This window comes from Myodes glareolus, chromosome 12 (assembly GCF_982192425.1).
Source record: "Myodes glareolus chromosome 12, mMyoGla1.1, whole genome shotgun sequence".
Taxonomy (NCBI): Eukaryota; Metazoa; Chordata; class Mammalia; order Rodentia; family Cricetidae; genus Myodes; species Myodes glareolus.
In genome coordinates this window covers 42,883,116-42,903,183 of record NC_142037.1, presented here as the reverse complement: position 1 = coordinate 42,903,183, position 20,068 = coordinate 42,883,116, and the positions used below count along the sequence as shown (strand labels likewise).

Sequence of the window (20,068 nt, the reverse complement as noted above, 5' to 3'; positions counted from 1 at the left end):
GCACCCTGTCTATCTCTCAGTTGCTTCAAATATAGACGATTTTCACCTGCACAATGACAGGAAGGTAGGCTTTACTTTTCTGGTCCCATTTTAACTAGTCTCTCTTTAATATCTTGGTCACGGGACACATGGCTCTTTGCTCTGCTGACCCATAGCTCCCCCATGGCTACACTGCTCATGGGGGTGAGTCCCTGCAAAAGGAGACAGTGAACTGCACACAGACAGGAAGTTGGTTAGAACTGAGTCCTCCGAGCAAACGTAAGTGGGCAATAATCACTCTAACACTTGGGCACATGGCTTCCCACCATAACCTGTTAGGAATTGTTCTTTTGAGACGATGTGCCCTTTCTTCTCTCCTTGTTTCTCCTGTGAATACACTCTTACCTTTTCTCTGGTCACTGATTCAGGTCCCCCTTTCAAAGAACAGTGTTAACGTTCTCTATTCTCCACCTTGCAACCCCAACTCTAGTATCGCTGGACCTACACACTTGGGTCAGAGGCCATTCTTCCATCCTGATGAGCTTTGCTAATATGCTGCGGGTCACTGAGAGGTGGAGAACTCCTATTTCCCATAGTCCTCTTCTTTAAAGGCAGAGAGTGCTCTGATACTGGGCACCTAACTTACCAGTTTACATTTGGGGATTCACTACATGGTACTTACTCTGTGCTGCAAGAACTGTCTGTTGGCAACAAAGTCACAGAAGATGCTTCCAGACCTAAGATCCTGGCTTGTTACCGTTCCCTGTCTTCCTACCCTAACAGACACTATCCCTTAGGTTTGGACTGGTGAAAGGGGTGACAGGCATTTGGGCACACTAGATCACGGCAAATAACACTTATCTTCAGAATGGATATGTAAATTGCATGTGCTGCTGTCTCGTGTGGGTCCCTGCACCTGGAATGGAGCCTAGCCCCGCTAGAATGTCACTCAGCGGCTTTCACCAAGCGCCAGGCCATCAGCTGCTGAGTTGCTTTGTGCTGCCCGCGACATTAACTACCGACACAGAGTGCTGCAGAAAAAGTCAACGCCCCCTTTTTTGAATAGCGCCCCGGGGTAATTACTGAGACTATTGTTCTATTAGAAAGCTCCAGCTATGCTCCTTCATCAATTCAGGATCTAGACATGAAAAATCACAGGCATTAAGTGTTTAAGGCGATTTGCTTTCTGAATGAAGAAAGGACGAAAGTCTACTCCTGAGTCGCCCGTGCAGACAGCCAAAGCTCACCTCCTAAGGACCCCAAAAGGGGTGTTCGCAGATGGTACTATCTTTCTAAACAGAGCCCCGAGGACATGTTCAAGACCTATTCTCTAACAACAGCCCCAAGTGGACGTACAGGTCTGCGCGGACAGCCTGTAGGTGGGCAGAGGCTGCTCTGCAGGTGTGGTGTGAATTGAGGTGGATCCCAAAACCATGTGCGCCTGACTGCCCTGTCCTGGGGGTACCGGCGTGGTGTTCCGAGGGAAAGTTACCGAAATGTTGCTCACCTGGAGAAGCAAGCTCTCGGGGCAGGGTCCGGGCTCGTCCACATGACACAGAACGTGAATCGGGTATGAGGTGTACCATTCAGTATGGAATAAAACGGGGGGGGGGGGGCTTCTGAACTACTTACCCCCACATGAGAACATAAATGGGTACAAAAGGAAAGGCCAAGCCATAACAAAAGAGATGTGCCCCTCCCCGCCCAAGGTTTTACTTACATTGAGTGAGGATCCCGGTTAAGGCATTTTTAAAATTCTCCTTGGCTTCCTCCATTTCCTGTTCGTGGGTGGCTTTCTCGTTCATGAGCCTGCGCACGTGGCTGTTGGCCGACTGCACCATGGAGTAGAACTGGTTTGCAGAGCGCCGGTTCACCTCCCCGCGTTCTATCCAGGACAGCAGCACCGTGATGGCCTCCGAGAACTTGCTGTCATCTGGAACGGAGGGTGAAGGCAAGAAAGAGCCACTTTGTCACGTGTTCTTCTCAGAGCACGTGAGGCCTCCCAGGGCAGCACTTGCTCCAACCTCGGCAAATTAGCTTTCCTTGGAAAAGCTCCGCCATTCCACGACTTATTTTTTTCCCCTTATTCCTCTGGTTCCACAGAGCCACCTAGGGCTGCTCACTCGGCTGCCTCTCCATGAGCGTGGCTGTCCTGGGCACCCTTAGCTATAATTTGTCACCCGGTTCTCATATCAAACCTACATTATGCTTTCGTAAGACGGACTCAAAAAACTGTTAGGAACCTATTTGGCCTTTACTCTATTTCTTTATCAGAAATGCTATAGGACGGGATATTATTTTTTGCTCTTTATACAGATAGCTAAGTTAGTATCAATGTGTGGATGACAATGACAGGAAAACTAACTCACAACCTTCGTGTACTATCGGGTACTGTACCCAAAGCAGGCAAGAGAAATAAAGTCATTTCTTATTCTACTGAAATTCCAAAGTAACTTCATTTCTAGTTTAATATAATAGATTCTATTACAATAAAAACATTGAATATTTCCTAGCGTTCTACACATGGGAGTGTGTTCCCTGCGGTGGTCAGCTTTTGTTGAGAGTGGCACTGGAAAGCCAGGTTGAACTTGGTTTGAGCCTCAGGGTGGAGAAGGAGGCCCGGAAGGAGGTTGCGCATGTAAATCAATGATAAAGCTAATTTCAAAGACGTCCAATAGGCTTGCTTGTTTGGGAACGGCTGTACAGCTGGGAGGTGGGGGAAGGCAGGTGTGAGGGTGATTAAGTCAATTACAACTGGAAGTTGTATGCCAACCACTACAACATTAATCGATGTGACCGCTGCTAAAGGCTCGGCACGGACTTTCTAAGCAACGTTAAGGGGTGGGGGGAACGTTCCCTTGTTTCTGCTTCTAAGCAACGAGATAGGAATGTACCCTTGTTTACTGAGGAAGGTCAGCATTCTCAAACATTTCATTCTCGAGCCTGGGAGCAGAGCGAGTACCCTCACTGGCTGGGTACTTACCCACTTCCTCGACACCTCGGGCCCTGTCTGTGACGTGGAGGACTTTCAGAGCGCCCTCCTGTATTGTTCAGGTTTATAAACACGCCCATACTCTGGGTGGACAGAACGGGACTTGGAGGGCAATTTTACTTTTGTTTAGCATGATTAAAAGAAAAATCAATCTCTGCTCGGTTATTAGTACGTTAGTTGTGGACTGCTTTGTAAATCCTACAGGATGCTGCCAAAGCGATCTCCAGTCCTCTTTTTCTGAGACCTCCTCCCTAGCCAGCTGCCTTTTCTTTAGGTTCTTGCCCAGGGCCATGCTCGGTACATCGGGGCAGGCCTCCCCTTGCTTAGGCTCCGATGGAGGGGCCCGGTCTTCCTTCTCCAGACTCTGAGCTGCTCTTGCTGATGTAGGACACAATACAGTGTTTCCTCCTGGGTTTAGGCATCAAAGCACCCCCCCCCCCCAACGGCCCCAACCTGCCACCATTGGATCAAAACTGTGCTCACCTTGAACAAGGGGTTAGGTAACCAGCAGAGAGAGGTACACTCACAAGGAGACTACAGTTTCTTGTAACCTTTGATTCTTGAGCACAGAGCACCATCGCAATACCCATGCTGACTCATGCAACTGTGTTAACTCTGGGGTTTCAGGCGAGTTCAACCCTCCGTGAACTCCAGCTGCAGTGGTTTCTTATCTCATTTCATGGGCCGAAGTGGCTTGTGTAAGATAAAATCCATCACACGACTTAACATTCCGCTCGGCCCATGGAGAGGCCCATAATTTAGCATTATGTTTCTGAGAGGCCCACTGCGGCTCTTAGAGCCAGAATAAATCCTGCCTCCCTCCACACTCTCCCCCTCTCTCCCTGCCAATAGATGTTAGGAGAATGGACCTTGGGACAGACGGCAGGAATAAACCCGATGCTTATAAGAAATCCTTTTTCCCTGTAAAAAAATAATCACAGAAAAGAACACTGACTCCATGTGCCATATTTTTGCTCTTGCTGTGACTCAAGCCTCTATACAGGGTCAAGAAAAGGGAGAATCCTTTCCTGCCGCTATATATATACTTCGCTCATAAAGGGAAGCCGAAAAGAAGGAGCAGGGTTGCCCGTCTTGCTCAGTTTTTTTCTCCTGGTACATGGGTCCTTTCCCCCAAATCTCACTCCTGGTCATTACATCTTAAGTATAGAAACTTCCGTCAGGAAACACATACAAATGGTTTCACAAATGGATCACAAGCTTGCGCAGTGTGTAAACTAGGTCTCAACGGCCCTCACTCTTATGACTGACACACAAGTTGATCTTACATTGCAAGGAGCAGCAAATGCATAGTTGTCAGAGGGAAAAATACCATCGCCAGGGCTAGGCAACAGAACGCCCAGCACTGAAATTGTGGGGACCTAAGAGGCTCTCTCACCTGTTAGCCAGCATTGGTAGACAGAATCCCACTAATTTAAGAGAAGTATAAAGTTCTGAAAACTCCCAAGTTCATCCAAGTTTGCCTTCGAAGCTGACACGTTAGCAATGATTGATGTGCCAGCATTCACATGAAATTTAAAACACGTTAGTGGGGGCATGCTTAGAAATGCCAGTCAACATTTGTTACCACATTAGAAGTGACTTTAATTTATACTTATTAGCACCGGCTCAGCCACCCCTGCTGGGTGACTACTGGAGCATACTGAGGACGGTCGTTTTCAACTCACAACTGTAAATTCAATTTCGCATTCAGCGGAAAGATCACCGAGAAAGCAGAAAACAATATAAACTAATTTAAACAGGATTTAGATGGCCGCGTTATTACAGCTATTCATGTGGAAGGAAATTAACGCTGCCCATAAAAATCACATCGAAGATGCACTTCGGAAACTTCCGAGTGCTCTCCGTGCCCAAGCTGAGGTGCCACTCTGAGCGGAGTGACATTTAGAAGTTAGAATGGGTCACACGTGCCTTGCCGCAGCACGACGCTGGAACGAGTGGCTGTATGGAGGAGGGGTGTGGACCGTTTGCCCACCCCAGATTACTCAGCGTGTTCCAAGAAGGGGCCTCACCACATCACACCCCTCTGCCTGCGCTACTGGCATTGAGACTGTCGGCCTCCCTCCCCAGCTGGAGTTTCTAGAATACACTTCCTTGCCAAGCCCATTCTGATAGGCACTGTGGACACGGCTCTGTGCTTCTGCTCTGGCGCCTCTTGGATTCTCCATCCCCTGCCCGGCTGTTTCTCTTTTAAGATTCGGCTTATGTCACCTCTGTAAGGGAGATTTCCCTGGCACCTGGCCACGAACTGAGGGCCTCTGCTGTGGTTCTGCCATTCCCTATGAACTCCCCTGACATCGTCACCTGGTGTAGTGATGGTTGCCTCCCCTTCACCTCCGGCTTTAGGAGCTGCTGTCCTAACGAAATTTCCCAAACCCACTGCAACCCCCTGGTCGCTTTCTGCTTTCTGTTTCCAGTTCACAGTTGATCTACTTATCAAAGATACGTACTGATTAATACTAGACGAGACCCAAAGCCACAGAGTAAAAGGCAGACAGTTTAACAGTTGATAATAAGACGTTTAATTTTGTGTTAAGGGGGATTTCACGTATGTCATTGTTCACTAGAAAAGGTAAATGTTCTCACGACAGAGAAACAGGTCTTTGAGGTCATGAGCAATGAGGATGAAAGTTGGGAGTGACGTCGGACACTCTAGGACAAGCAGGAAGTACTGGTGGCAGCCAAATGTCTATCTGGGTTTTCAGTTGATTAAAAAACATTTTTGAAAGCATGTTCAATTTGAGGGCGGCGAGAGCAGTGGGTTGGCTTTGGGGGGCTAAGTAATTGTACCGCTCCTCTTTTGATGGTCAGTGTCATCAACTGAATCCCCGCCACCTTCTTTTTCTTGGGGTTATTTCAGACCTTGTGCCGCATCTTCTTTACGTTTGATAAACACTTGCTACACAGCAGGCGTTAAGACCGCCAGCAGGGTAAATTCTGCTCTTTGAAGTCCACAAGTCAAAGTATCTTTGAGAGCTTGTTAGAAATGCAAACTCAGCTTTTCTCAGAAACTCCTCGCCTCTGCACCAATCGTGACTGCATTTTACCCCTTATGTTAGACGTACTGCAATTAAAGGTTCGGGGAAAGTCAGGTAAAATGGATAGTCGCTAATCTAAGTTAAGCGATAATACAAACTTGAAATGGAAAGTAGTAACTAAAATTTAAGTGAGTTTTGAAAGGATCTGATGTGATTTTTATGAGCTTTGTGAGGGTCTGCCTCTAAATCCCCACTTTCAACGAAAGAAGAATTGTCGCTGCCAACCAGGAAAGAGAAAGGTCATCCAGGACCTGGAAATGGCATAGAGATCACTGTGGGTCCCTCGGAGAGATACTGGGTGTGGACTTCCACACCCCACTTTCGCCTTCATTGAGGTGTATACTTTCGCTTGTCTGACTAGGCTATTTCATAACTCTGAGGAGTGGAGAACATAAATTATGGAAATGAATGAGGCAAATAATTCTTCTCCATAGCAATGTGAGGAGCTTTTGTTCCGTAGAAGCTGAAATATTTGTAAAGCAAATTACGTGAGGAATTTCCAGCTACTGGCATAGCCAGAAGTCAGTATGTGTCTATTTCTTTGAGAAAACAAACCAACAAACAAAAACAGCAACAAAAATCCAGGGTTGTGGAATCATTTTAATGTTCTCCACCTTCCTGTTCAATCATGGAACCTTTCCTATTATCCTTTTATAGACCCAGCCATCAATAAACACACAACAGCCCACCTCAGTTTCTCACCCCATGCTCACAGCCTGCCTATGGATCTCCCTTGGCACATGAAGGAGAAGGAAACTACCCAGCGCCCCCCCCCCCCCCGGTGCCTGTCCCCACCATCAGCCACCTCCCAGGCTGATTAAGATTTGCCAAGTGTTACCACCTTCTGCGAGCTGTTAGGATGGTGTCAGCCATTGCTCCAAGAAGCTGCACTTTAGGGGTTGTTAAAGAATCCGTGGCCAAGGAATCCTGATCATTGTGCAAATACAAACTGGGCATGCTCCAACGGTTTTGTTTAATGCATTCATTAATGCAGCCATGGTAAGATGTGAAAACGAGTTCAAAGGAGAATTTGGCCCAGAGAAGTATGTGTTTTCTAACTGCTTACCTGGCTGCGCATCGGCTAACCAGAACAGCTCATAAAGGCTACGTAAGTGGTTAATGCTCCCCTCTGCCCCAACACGCAATCTCCTCAATTATTCAGTATTTATAAAATGGGCAAATTAAAAGGGCAAAATGAAAGTGTACTGATTATTTCTGCTGCGGGGCCAAGCAAAATGTTTCTAAATGAAATGGCCCCTCGTGCCTCTATGGCGGTCGATCACACCCAGAAGGTGCCTCTCCAGGAGGCTCCCTGTGCATCGTATTTTCCTGGTGTTAGCTAATGGAACGTCCACTTGGCTCACAGCATTATCGATTTTTACTGTCATAGAACCATAAATATCGACAACCATCTACAGAATGCCAGCACCACTTCCGCTCTGGTCTACTGACGCTAGCCATACTCTACGACCGTATGAGCCCAGTCCTTTGAAAATGATGAGCACAACCCCAGGGGGACTCAGTTCTCAGTGACACATGAGGGGATCCCAAGGGCACTGGTTAGAGAACTGTGTCCGAAGTTTACTCGATACACACAGAGAGACAGATGGGAGAAAGTACTGGAAAACTTTGAAAATGTTCTTGCCCAGAGAAATCTCCAGTGGATGAAGATATAAGGCTTCCTCGTGGTCGAATCAATCTCTTCCTTGTGCGGCCCAGGCCCTAGGTCCCTTCAGGGCTGCCTGGTCTGTGATAGAAACACTGGAATTCATTACTGCATCTGCCTGGTGCCACTGTTTCCAATAAAGTGTAATTATGGTGCTATTGAGCCCCTTCTCGCTTTCCCAAAGCCGGGCCGTAAACTTCAGGTCCCTGCTCAGTTACTTCCCAGTCAGTCTTCATTAAGCTGAATTGTCTCTGAACAATGTCTATTTAATCAGCAGGGTGCCTGCTGCTTTTCAGGTTTAGAATTTGTATTAATGAGACCGATGCCTGGTGACCATGTGTCTCAAGCACCACGAGTGACAGCTCAGTGTTTGCTCTGGCTTCAGGGAGCAAAGCAACCGGTGAATGGTGAGATACGGTTCCCAACGATGCCCCCTTCTCTCACTGGTTTGCCTGTCTCTGCAGAGGAAGCATCCTGCAGTTGCTACTCATGATGGTGCACACCACTGCTAATAGTATGTGTGCTGTCACAACCCACTATTGCAAAGAACAAGAGCAGGATGAACGGTCGTTTCCTCTATTACCCAAGAAACCTAAACTCCATGAGGCAGGAGCTCGCGTGGTGTTTTTCTCTTCCCCCGGCACCTAATACCAATACCCAGCGCCAGGTATTTATTTGTAAAACACTTAGCAAATATCTCTTCCTTGACTGGCAGCAGGCTGACCATAAATCACTTCTCTCATTTGCAGCCAGGCCTAAGTAGCCCTAATGGCCAAAGATGCAACATGCCCCATATTCAAATACTCGGAGAAGAGAGAAAAGAATTCATTTGCCCAACACAACTACTGTGTGCAACTATGTGGAAAGCCTTGCAGGTCATAATAAAGACCTGACTGAAACAGATGAAAGTCCAATTAGGTACCTCCAGATTGCACTTACACTTCCTGTCTGAGACAGGTTTCTGTACCTTCCATCTTGATGGCATTTTTATATCCTCGCGTCAGTGAAATCATCTTCAGGAAGACAGTTTCCTTGGCTCCTCCTGCCTCGCTTTACAGGGTTCTGAGGAGCAGAGAGTGGATTTCCTCTTGGAGGCAGCCAATTTCCCAAGCAATTAAATGCTGTTTATATTCTAGACTCTGTGCTTGGGTTGGAATTGTCAAGCTTGGTATTACCTGACTCTGGCCTAAGATGCATCTGCAGCTAGTTCATTCTACTGGAAGAGCCATCTATTAAAATTTCCAATCTGCCTTCTCCCCTCCAGGGATCGCACGGGACTTGGCAAAGGCACAGCTTCCGAATTCTGCAAATTATACTCATCTATATAAATATACATTTTTGAAATGACAAGGCTCACAAATTACTCCAGCAAATTGACACCCCAATCTGCTATCCTCCAAGAGAAGAGGCAAATGCCATGTACCTTACACATGCAATTGGCACTTTTGATGTTCGCTTCATAAAAAATAACATAATGTAGATGCCAAACCGTCACGAAATTCCTCCGTGTAGTACAGAACTAAGGCATGGCCATGAGTGAACCCATCTTGAGAGTCTCACACTCTGCAGACTGAGCTAGCGGGGCCTGAAAACAGTCAGGTCACGGAGACCACAGGGTGGTGCCACAAAAAATCACTTGAGGCTAACAGAAAAAGTATTTATTCCAATGAGCATGCCCGGTTGTACGTGTTCTCTTTCGGTACCCTCTAACGCTTTTCAGGCCGAATTTGCATCGCATATGCTTCTTATCGAGGGGACAGCCTCTGTCTGGGTATGAATGCCTATACATGGGCCTTCTTGGAGCCCCTGGGCGGTAACAGAAAGCCAGCAGGCAACATCCAGTGACTGGAGAGGGGTAATTCAGGGGCAACTGCAGCTGATTAGGGGTCCTCAGATCTGACAGGGATGGTAGGCTGGAAGCGCATGCCCTGCTTTTTAGACAAAGCACAGAATGCCATTTCCAATCTTCCTTCAACTGGTGATGGGCAGCGTTGGGTTCATTTTCTTCAGCGAGACCATCCCATCCGTTGAAGACACACGAGGCAAGCTCAAAAGCCGTGAGAACCAATCACAGCGCTCCTCTCCTCAGACAGCTGTGAAACCCTGTCTCTACTCTTCACAGAACCACCAATGCCAGCAACAGCCTTGGGGCCTCACCGTCTGGCCGAGGCACTCTCCATTGTCACCTTGCTCTGGGGACAAAGTGACCAGGCCAAATCCTCTGGATTACCTGTGCGTCTTTGTTCTGAACACTCCGGCCTCCGGTTATCTACTGCCTTTTTGAGCATTTCTGACTTGGGAGAGATCTTGTTCTTCCCACCAACTTCAAATTCTGCCTGGTCTGCGAAGATATTCCCGGTACATTTACCCACTCTGGACGCACTTGCTGCCGGTCCCCAAGTGTGCTGCACATGCCTTGGTTGATACTGAGGCCATCTCCTTTGTATGCAGTCACTCATTTATTTGGAGACACAACTGTGACTCACTATGGCCCTGGCAGTACCCAGCAACCTCAGGAGCTCTGATCACCACTCACCACTGGCCTATAAAACGCTTAGATGTTATCCAGCTCACTCGCTTTGGCACACCCACAGACGCATACAACTGCTCCCCGCCCCGACTCACTAATTTCTAAACTTGGCCCACTTGTTATCACTGAAGCTCAGCACGTTTGTTGCTCATTTCTTTTGGTTCCTTCCTTACCTCACCCTGACACCCAGGGGAGGCACCAGCAAAAGAAAAAGTTACCCCTCCTCTCTCATCGCTGGTCTGTAGGTGTGAGAATGGATCCTTCAACTCCGCCTCTGAAGACAGGGGACCTTGTCTACTTTTTTCTTTTCTGGCACACAAACCCTCGCTGGCATCGTATGTAAGATGCTTTGAAAGCTTTCAGTGTCTCGCAGACCTGCACGCGCCACAGAACTCAGAGAGCGCTAGAAAATGCTGAATCGTAGGTGAGGCCTCTGCCCTGGCTCACTAAGTGCAGGCTGGGGACCCCAGGTGGCTGATGGGATTGGGGCTTCCCACCCTTCCCACCTTCATACAGAGAGTTTCATAGAGGAACAGCTCTGTTCCTAGCAGGATGGTGGAGCCCACGGCTCTGCAGATTCCAGCTCGCTCCCACTCACAAGCAGCTTGCAGGGAACAGGGCATGCTGGGATCTGGCCTCTGGAGAAGACCTCCTTTCTCCTGCATTAATTGGTGGCTAAGGCGGAGGGGAGGACTCCTTACCTTTCAGCTTTTCAGCCAGCAGGGCAGCTTCGTGCTCCGAGTAGTGCATGATGGCAGGTGGCGAGGGCGGTCTGAGCCTGTCCTCCTCCAACTTGCGCCTATGCCGCTCCTCCCGGGCGCGCATCCGCTGCTTGCATTCCCACTCGTAAAAGTCATCCCTGGCCTGGGCAAAGTCAACGTGAAGGCGGCCGGAGTCCTTTTTATCCGTGCTAGACCCTAATCGCATTCGGTAACCTAAAAGCATTGGAGAGTCATGTCACCTCAGCTCACGGGACACACGTTCTGGTCCAGGCTTCCCACAGGCTAGGCAACCAAGCACTTGTTCCGCTGCCCCCTGGACAGGAGAGGATACCTTTCTCTCTAGGAGTTGGAAAGCAGTTGTCTTCCCAACTGGTTCACCACGAAACACAGATGTGGCGATAAAGATACTCCCGAAGTTTCTCAGAGGGATGCTCACCATCCTCGGATCCCGCATCACCAAATGAGAACACAGGCACTAAATTCTGCCCACTCCTTCCTCCCTTTGGCTTCTAGGGAGTTCAGAAACAAATTTAGACTGTAGTAAGTTTTTCTCTCGACCTTTTAATGGTCTTGCTTTTTCTTCCTTCAATGTACTATAACTCTATTGCATAAGCACTCTTAATTTTTTTTTGAAAAGAGGTAGAGTATGGGTAAATAAAGAGCATCTCTGATATTTAAAGGGCCTGCAAAGTAAATTCCAGAACTTCACTCACAGCCCATTGCTTCATTCCCCTAGCAAACACTGCCCGCCTAGTTTTCTCTCGGCCGCTACAGAAGCCACAATTACCCAGGCAATTTTGCAATGCTGTTTGATTTCCACTTATCCTCTGGGGGCATACAGGAGAATATTTTACCTTCAATCAAGAGACCCCACAGCACCTCATCCAGCCTGCAGTGCCACACAAATTGTCCACGCAATCTCTGAAGGCCACAAGAGGCTTGTGCAAGGGCCCAAAGTCAGGCCAGATTAAGAAAAAAAAAAAAGAAAAAGAAAATGAAAAACAAAGTGGCCTGGGAATCTCAGGGGGTGGGAGGTTACTGCGAGCTTCCCGGCTTACAAAGACTGGGCAATGCATGAGCGGTCAGCCCAGGACGGAATGCCACCACTGGCCTAACCTCAAATGAACAAGAGTTGACGATGAAGTGGCTCTTCAGTTTAGAGTACTCCGACCTTCACAGCATAAGTTTAAGTCTTGGGAGCATATCTGCTAGGGCCTGCTAGAGGAGGAAGCAGAACCAGGCACCTTGGCTGCGCAGGTGCTTTGCAAAAGAGCTACAACTGGCAAAAGCTAGGCTGTGCTAGGCGGGGTACCCCGTGTCACGGTACGTTTCTATGGGACCGACAGCATTTGGGGTCAAAGCAGAGTTACAAATCCCCGTGGAAGCTGGATTTTCCTCGGCAGGGCGCGTCACACTTTTGAGAAGTTACAAATCTGCTAGAAATCTCATCTGACTGAACTCTCTTCTAGGCTGCCAGGGCATCCTCTAAAAACTTGGAAACAGGACAATACCCATCAGCCATGAGAGTGGCCATTCACGTGTGAGCAGAATTAATGCGGAAGCAAAACATGTCTTGGTGGTGGGCTGCCGGAAGTTACATCAGCAGGGCAGGTACTGACAGGCTGTCGGAGCTGGCCAAACAACTTTTCCTGCTCCTACCCACAGAATCACTTTCTAAAGCATTTCTGGTCCTCTCTTTCATCAGAAGCTCATCATGACGGTCTTAAAAGGCACTCTGATGAGGCTGAGGCTAAACTTAGTCTGGCCCTCAAACGTGAAAGTGGTCCTAAAATTAGGCGTTCCAGCTGGGTTTGGGCTTGCAAACCCTTACACAGAGGAGGGGCAACCTCCTCTCCTTCCTGTTCCCCATCCCCCACTTAGCTGGGACTTGAGACCTCCTCAGCTCTGCTCCGCAGCCTCAGCTGCAGAAGCCATCCTGGCAGGGCATTAGAGTCCTCTGCACCCGGGCAGGGGAGGCTCCAAGAGGGGCCTCTGCGTCCTCCTGCTATAAGAGCTACCCAGGAGCAACCAAGTTGAAGACTACACTTCCCTCTATTGTCTGTATTTGGCACTGTTCACCTTTGCTAGCATCTTCTGAGTTTTCTGTTTGGTCTGAAAGTTGAACTGTATCAGCGCTGCAAAGAAGCATACACCGACCCCTTCTCCAATCACGTGAGATGAAGTTAGAGTCTATAGATGAGTAACAGTTTGATGGATTGCAGTGATTAGACCTCAGGTTTCCAGGCAGGCACAGATGGGAAAGAAGCGTCTGTCCTTCTTTATTTTGGCCAGGGCTGTTTGGTTAAAAACAATCTTGCACCCAGTGGTTCCCACAATGCACTACATATCCATGTGATCGACCCCACCTAAGAGTTCTGGCTAATCAGCTGGCACTGGAGGGAGATGGAAAGCCAGCACCCTACCCTCTCCAGGTCCCCAAGGGCCTAACAGTTGGGTGTGCACCGCAAAATACCTTTACTCTGGGTCTGCCTTTCATTACCACTGTGGAATGTTCAGACTTGACTTTTCACTTTGGCGGTTTAATTACAGTAAGGGTTTTAATACCCTTTGGATCCTCATCTAGGGCAATAAAGCCTCTGAGGTGTTGAGATAGCCTCTGAGGTGTTGAGATAGCCTCTGAGGTACTGAGATAGCCTCTGAGGTGTTGAGATAGCTTCTGAGGTGTTGAGATAGCCTCTGAGGTGTTGAGCTAGTCTCTGAGGTACTGAGATAGCCTCTGAGGTGTTGAGATAGCCTCTGAGGTGTTGAGATAGCCTCTGAGGTGTTGAGATAGCCTCTGAGGTATTAAGATAGCCTCTGAGGTATTGAGATAGCCCCTGAGGTGTTAAGACAACCTCAAAGCTCCTGGAGTTCACACAGAAGACCACGGTGATGGAGGCTGGCTGGTGGCGGCAGCGGCCTGCTTGCTTTGACTCCCCTTTGCTTAGGATTAGGGAGGTGGTTTGCAGAGTGGTCACTGCACAAATGTCGCTGGTGTGTGAGCAAAGGACAGGGACTGGAATCTAAGGGAAAAAAATACTTCTAAAGTCACATGTCAATATTAGCCCCGGTATCTTTTGATTTGCCTGAGATTTCGTGCGCCGACTTGTCCAAATAAATACCCAGAGTGGAAGGCGGCACTAGGCTTCCCTTTTACATCCTAAGCCTCTCCTAAAACCTGGTCCGAAGGATAAGGATGGTCGAGCAGGCTGCTAAACTACCAAGTGCAGGATGACCACAGGCCTAGCACAGGGCCAGGAACAAAGTCTCTGTAAGGAGGGGGATCTTGCTTCACTATCCCTGGGGTGAAGACTGTAAATGCACTTTTAAAAAACTGAAATTATTCTGAAAGAGTACTTTACTCCCCCAGAGGATTACATCCAATAATAATAATGGTCCTCAGCACTCAAAATATTGCTTTTCATCTAATATGTACTTGAGAACATTAATTAGAAACTCCATGGAATTCCTCAAGACTGGATGGTAGGAAATCCTGCCTGTGGAGAGGCACGGGGCTTAACAAAGAGCACGTGGCAGCCAAGCTAAAAGGTGAATAACCTCCTTCTCCTGCCCCAAACTACTGGGACTTACAGTGCATTAAAGAAGAAAGGGACTGAGCTCATGTTAATATCACGAAACAGGACAAAAAGCCTAGCAAACCCCTTTTGTAAAGTGAAGTACCAGAAAGGTAAATGGCTTTATCAACCATGAATTCCTCTGCAAAGCGAATGTGACAGAAGTTCTTCTTGCTCTTTCGGATGGCTGTGATATCTCCGCACTGCTCAAAAACTTCTCGGATAATTTCCTCCGTGGCGTTTTCTGGCAAGCCTCCGACGAACACAGTCTTACACCCTGGGGGTCGCTCTCTTGTGGAAGGGGGCGGAAGATCTGGCATCACAACGAAACACAAGAGTTTTGCCTTTTATTGACTGGCTCTTTACCACGTTTACCAGGCAAAAATTAGGCTTGCAGAGTCTTCTCCAGGCTGTGGCACAGCCAATTTTTATGCCAACTTATATTCCCCCGCCCGCGCCTGCACCCCATCTCACTCCCCGGCAGTCACTGTTTCCTGATCCTCTCCCCTCCCCCTCCCAACCTTTATTTCTCATCTTCATTTCTATAGAGTGGCTATGCATGTCCGAGAAAAAGAGAGCACATGTTAGCATAATGTCATTTCTCTTTCATAATAGATACCCAGGGAAAATAAAGGGGGCGGGGAGACAGCAGCACAAAGTACAAAACATGCCAAAATGACAAGATGATGAAAACCCGGCTTGTTCCTGCTTTGTCTTCTTGCCAGATAGAGGGGAGGCGCTGCGGGAAGAGGGAAACAGAGCCCACGAGAGCCTGCCATGGCACTTACCTGGCTGCAAACTGCTGAGTCTGAATAAAACCTCTGTTATTATTCACATTTAAATGAGCACACTATTAAAGTTTGAGGAGGCCGTATGGAAAGATAAAGTGTGTGCTGTCACGACATTTTGCCTCGTTTATGTGGAGATTGCTAAGGCAATCTCCTGAAATGTCCACTTTAAATAGGCAACGCTGATTAATATGAATTAAAAATTCTAGATATTTAAGCCTATAATCTTAGTATCAGAGGCTACATTAATCAACTACATAGGTGGTTTTCCGTGAGCATCATTTGGCCCAGAAATTCTGAGCTGTATATTCCTCCCACCCCGTTCCTTTTCCCCCAAATTGCCAACTGCCAGGTTAATTCAAATTTCTACTCAACAAAGGAACTTCAGACCCTTTCTCTCATTTCTGAAGAGGGTGATAAATTTCACATGATGCTTTCCAGAAAACCCCAGTACACCACACATGGAAAGATTCTTAAAGTTATTCATAGACCCTCAGAGTTTATGTGCTGGCTTCACGGTGTTTATTCAGCTGCTGGACAGATGGATGGGCACACGCGCACCCTTGTGAACCTTCTCTGATGTGGAGGGGAAGGCCTTGGGTAGAGCATCTCACATCTGAAAATGAACACAATACTATTTCAAAGGAAAAAGCAGGTACTGCTCACGTCTACTTACTTGGATTTTGGGGGAAAAGGGTACAGCTTTTGCAGTGGATGATTTCTTTGACCACAGCCACTTCTGTCGGGGGTGGGGGTGGCACCAGTCCCAGGCCTGGTATCATCGGGTTAATGGGGGTGATTCCAGTCATCATGTTGAGGCCTGGATCAAAGCCTGGCACACAGATTGAGTCTGCAAAGCATACAAGACAAGACTTTGGCTAGCGATTTTTCACCCCATGGTTTCTGTTTGTGTCACTGACCTGCACAGGCTAGTCAACTCTACGTTTCCTCTTTTCCAAGGGTTTTTCTTGGCATCTGATGGAGCCTTATAGAAAGCTATTCTCGAAGGGTAAAGGGAGAGAAAGAGGAGAATAGAGAACCTACAACGGCGCAAAAAGGAAATTATATTACTTAAAATAGTAGTGCGGCAACAGAACACAGTATATTGGAGTGTGAAACCATGTGCCATGAAGCTCTGCTATTACTGGGAATGCAATTTTCTGTTTCTTAATGTTAGGGTATTGTTTACACTGTCTTATGATTTAGATCGTGGAAGGAACACTTAGCGTCGAAGTGCCCTGCGAATCTAATTGTCAGCTCAGCTTTTAGCAACAGTGCCCTCCTGCCCGAGTGACCTACATTTGGGAAAGTTCCATTTATATGTGCGTGCTTTATAGCAATCACTTGGGTCCCGCCTAACCCATTTCTCCTAGGGAAGGGGCCTGCCACGAAAGAGTGATTATAATTGCTCTGACTGGGTTAGAGGCATGCAGGTGTAAAATTAGCTATATATATTTCTGAATTCCATTATATAATCCCACTTACTACCTCTTATTCTATCAATAAACATTTGGCCCACCTTTCTGAAATTTTTATCCCTTGTATCAAAAAAAAACCCTACAAAACTAAACAGAGCTGAGGAAGATTTTTCCATGTAAAATGCTGAATTGATTTCTGAGTGTGACAATGAAGCAGATGATGTCAGAGGTGATATACAAGGATTTAAAAAAGATAGTAAGCGTTGGCAAGGACGGAGAGAAAAGAGAGTCCTTGTATGAAGAAATGCAGTCATTGTGGAAATCAATACAAACAGGACTTTCATGGGCTCAGTGATCCCACTGGTATGCATATATCCAAAGGGATGCACCAAGAGACATCCACGCTCCCATATGCACTGCAGCATGGGTCACAACAGCCAGGGTGGGGAATCAACCCAGATGCAGGAGCAGGTGGATGTGTTAAGCAGCTGTGGTGAACAGAGGAGTACTAGCCAGCAATAAAAAGAAAGGACCCGTGACATTATGGATGGCTGTTAAGTGCATTAAGCCAGGCTAACAAAAGCAACCAAGTGCCTTACCACCGAATCTAAAATAAATAAATAAAATATTGAATTAACAGAAGGACAGAATAGAATGGCGATTGCTCTTCTCCTGGGTGGAGCGGGTAGGAGGTTGGTCAAAAGATGTACAATTATAGTTGGAAGGAGGCTGGTCCTGGAGATCTACCGTGCATGTTAATGACTATGGTTTCTAAGGATAAATGTTTTGGCAAATGGGGGTAGATGTTCATGAACATGACAACTAAATGAGGTGGTCTGGGGTTAAATGAAACCACATCTCCATGTGTACATATACTCTTAACAGTTTAAGGCATTATTCTGCGTGTGACAAACAGATCTGACTTCTCTGTCAATTAGAAACAAATAAAGCAAGCCCTTTCTAACCATAGGAACAATGCAAAAGTGGGTACAATGGGATCTCTCCCTTGGGGATTTTCCTCTTTGTAGAAAACAACACTCTCTCTAGTAAGATAAAGTTACTAAGCAGACAATCCCACCAAGAGAGGACATGACAACTCTCCATCATTTGCCCTTTGACCTTCATGTCTGCCTCTCCTGTTGGGTTCTCACGAACATAGGAATCTTGGCCCTGTGTGTGTATGACTTTATTCTTTGCTTAGCTGTGTTGGGCAGTTAGATAAATCCATCAGTAAAAGCAATGATGGAGTTTATATAGAAGCAGGAAGATATATTGGAAGGCGAGTCTTTTCCTTTCAGGGAAAAGACACAGGAGTCCTCTAGCTACTGCAGACAGGTCTGCCTCTTCCTGGGTGGAACAGCCTAGGCAGTGTAGCCCTGATCTGTAACCCCTGTGTACTAGCTTGACTGTAGTCAGATGGTTTTATTTAGGATGTGCAGCATGGGGTCGTGTGCCAACAACAACAGCCTTCCAGGACCCCGCAATCCTATGACAGCGCAGCTCAGAACAGTGACGACGAGAAGATGCAGAGTTCAGAAATGGACAAGAACGAGACCCAAACTGGTGGTTCATGAATTCATCGTAAGATGTCACTGTGTCATGACACCTCACAGACAAAGAAACGGACATTCAAAGCATTTACGTAAAATGTCCTACATCATAAAGCAACAAATGACAGAGCTGGAACAAGGGTCCAGGTCTGGCTCCATAGTTTAAAATGTATAGATATGATGGCTTCAATGTTCTCATTTAAGATGATTCAACTTTATTCATGACTATATTAGTTGCTTTTCTATGACTGTGTTAAAGACCATGACCAAAAGCAACTTGGGGAAAAAGAGGGTTATTTCATCTTACAGCTTCTAGTGCATAACTGAGAGAAGACAGCATGAACGCAAAGCAGAAATCTGAAGGCGGGAACTAATGCAGAGACCATGGGGTCGCCGTTTACTGGCTTGCTCCTTTTTCAACAGATGCTGCACACTCACCAATGGCCTCTCCTGGCTTCTCATGGTGTCCAGGCTCAGCTGTCCTCCATGACCCCTTCATGGAGGGGTCATGACTTCCTTCAGAGTCCGTACCACTTGGGAAACTCTTTCATATGACCAAGTTGTGCCAGCACAAGATACGGTTTTGGCTTTCAGTCATCTAATACAGGATACCACATCTAAAAATGTACCCATAAAATTCACACACACACACACACACACACACACACACACACACACACACTTCTGCTGATGTAGTTAGCTGACAATCATAAAAAAGTTCCAGGGCAGAAAGGCTTTCAACGTCATGGTCCTGAAACACTGCTTCCATAGGTGCGCACATTAGTCACGGGTACCAGTGGGGGGAACGCTGGCCTGCTTGTGTTCTCTGTTTAATCTCCTCCCATACATCTGTCTCTCTCCTGGCCTGGCCGTCGCTAAGGTTGCCAACACGGGATGATTTAAGGCTGCAGCCACCCAGGACTGCAAGCCCTGAAACTCGAGCTCCATGCATTGCAATAAACAGATGTTTCCCACAAACGAGATGGGAGCCTGGTGCCTGCGTTTGCCTTTCGTTTGAACGGAACAGACGCCTGTCTGCTTTCTGTCTCGAGGCCAAATAGATAAATACTCAGCAATGGAGACAAAAGACAGTATAGTCCTGAGCAGAATGTTTAGCATGGGACAGGAGTTCCTTTGCCTTTTCGGAGGCATCAGGAGGAATAGACAGAGGTTTAATGAAATCTGCACGGTTTTAATGAAAGTGCAGGGGCTTGAAGGGAATTAACACAAGTTATGCTGGACCTCAAAGGATCTGGGATTTAATACATGAGTGGGAAAGGAGGAAAAAATAAGTCTTTTCATTTTTTTAAAGAAAACATTATTTTTAGCAATTTTTGCATAAAAGAAATTATTTCTCAAACAACATAAAAGCATATTATGTAATAGCTCATTAAACTGAAGAAGCAACTCTGGAAATCTAATACAATTCTCAGCAGCCACAGGAACAGGGTCTGGAAATGCTGAGCACCATTTCCCTGCCTGGCGGGAGAGAGCTATCCCTGTCAAGTCCCTGGACAAGGAACTACAGCTTCTACCCCAGGGAAAGAGAAAGCCAGCTCACACTGCAGCATGGAAGGGTCTATTCGAGGACGTAACAGCATCACCTTTCTGTAAGCACTGGTTACAGATGAACCAGCGGCTACTCACACTGTGGCCCCAGCTAGTTCTTCTCTGTGTCCCTGGCTCCAAAGACGTAGCTAGCAGGAAGCAGAAACTTTGTGGTGTTTCTTGTTTCAGTTGGAAGGATGAACGACTCAAGCAGAAGTCTGACTTTTGGGTTCTTACGGTCGGG

General features: G+C 47.1%; 1 protein-coding gene across 4 annotated transcripts in view; it reads right to left on the bottom strand.

The window, feature by feature from the left end:
- The window catches only part of Enox1 (ecto-NOX disulfide-thiol exchanger 1), a 554,924-nt gene that overhangs the window by 124,352 nt on the left and 410,504 nt on the right, over window positions 1–20,068 (bottom strand). For all 4 annotated transcript variants that reach the window (XM_048422010.3, XM_087912247.1, XM_048422009.3 and 1 more), the window contains 4 exons: window positions 15,985–16,158; window positions 14,627–14,833; window positions 10,925–11,158; window positions 1,700–1,912 (listed from right to left, as the gene is read on the bottom strand). In XM_048422010.3, coding sequence (XP_048277967.1) covers window positions 1,700–1,912; window positions 10,925–11,158; window positions 14,627–14,833; window positions 15,985–16,158 — 828 coding nt within the window. The remainder of the gene's footprint in view (window positions 1–1,699; window positions 1,913–10,924; window positions 11,159–14,626; window positions 14,834–15,984; window positions 16,159–20,068) is intronic.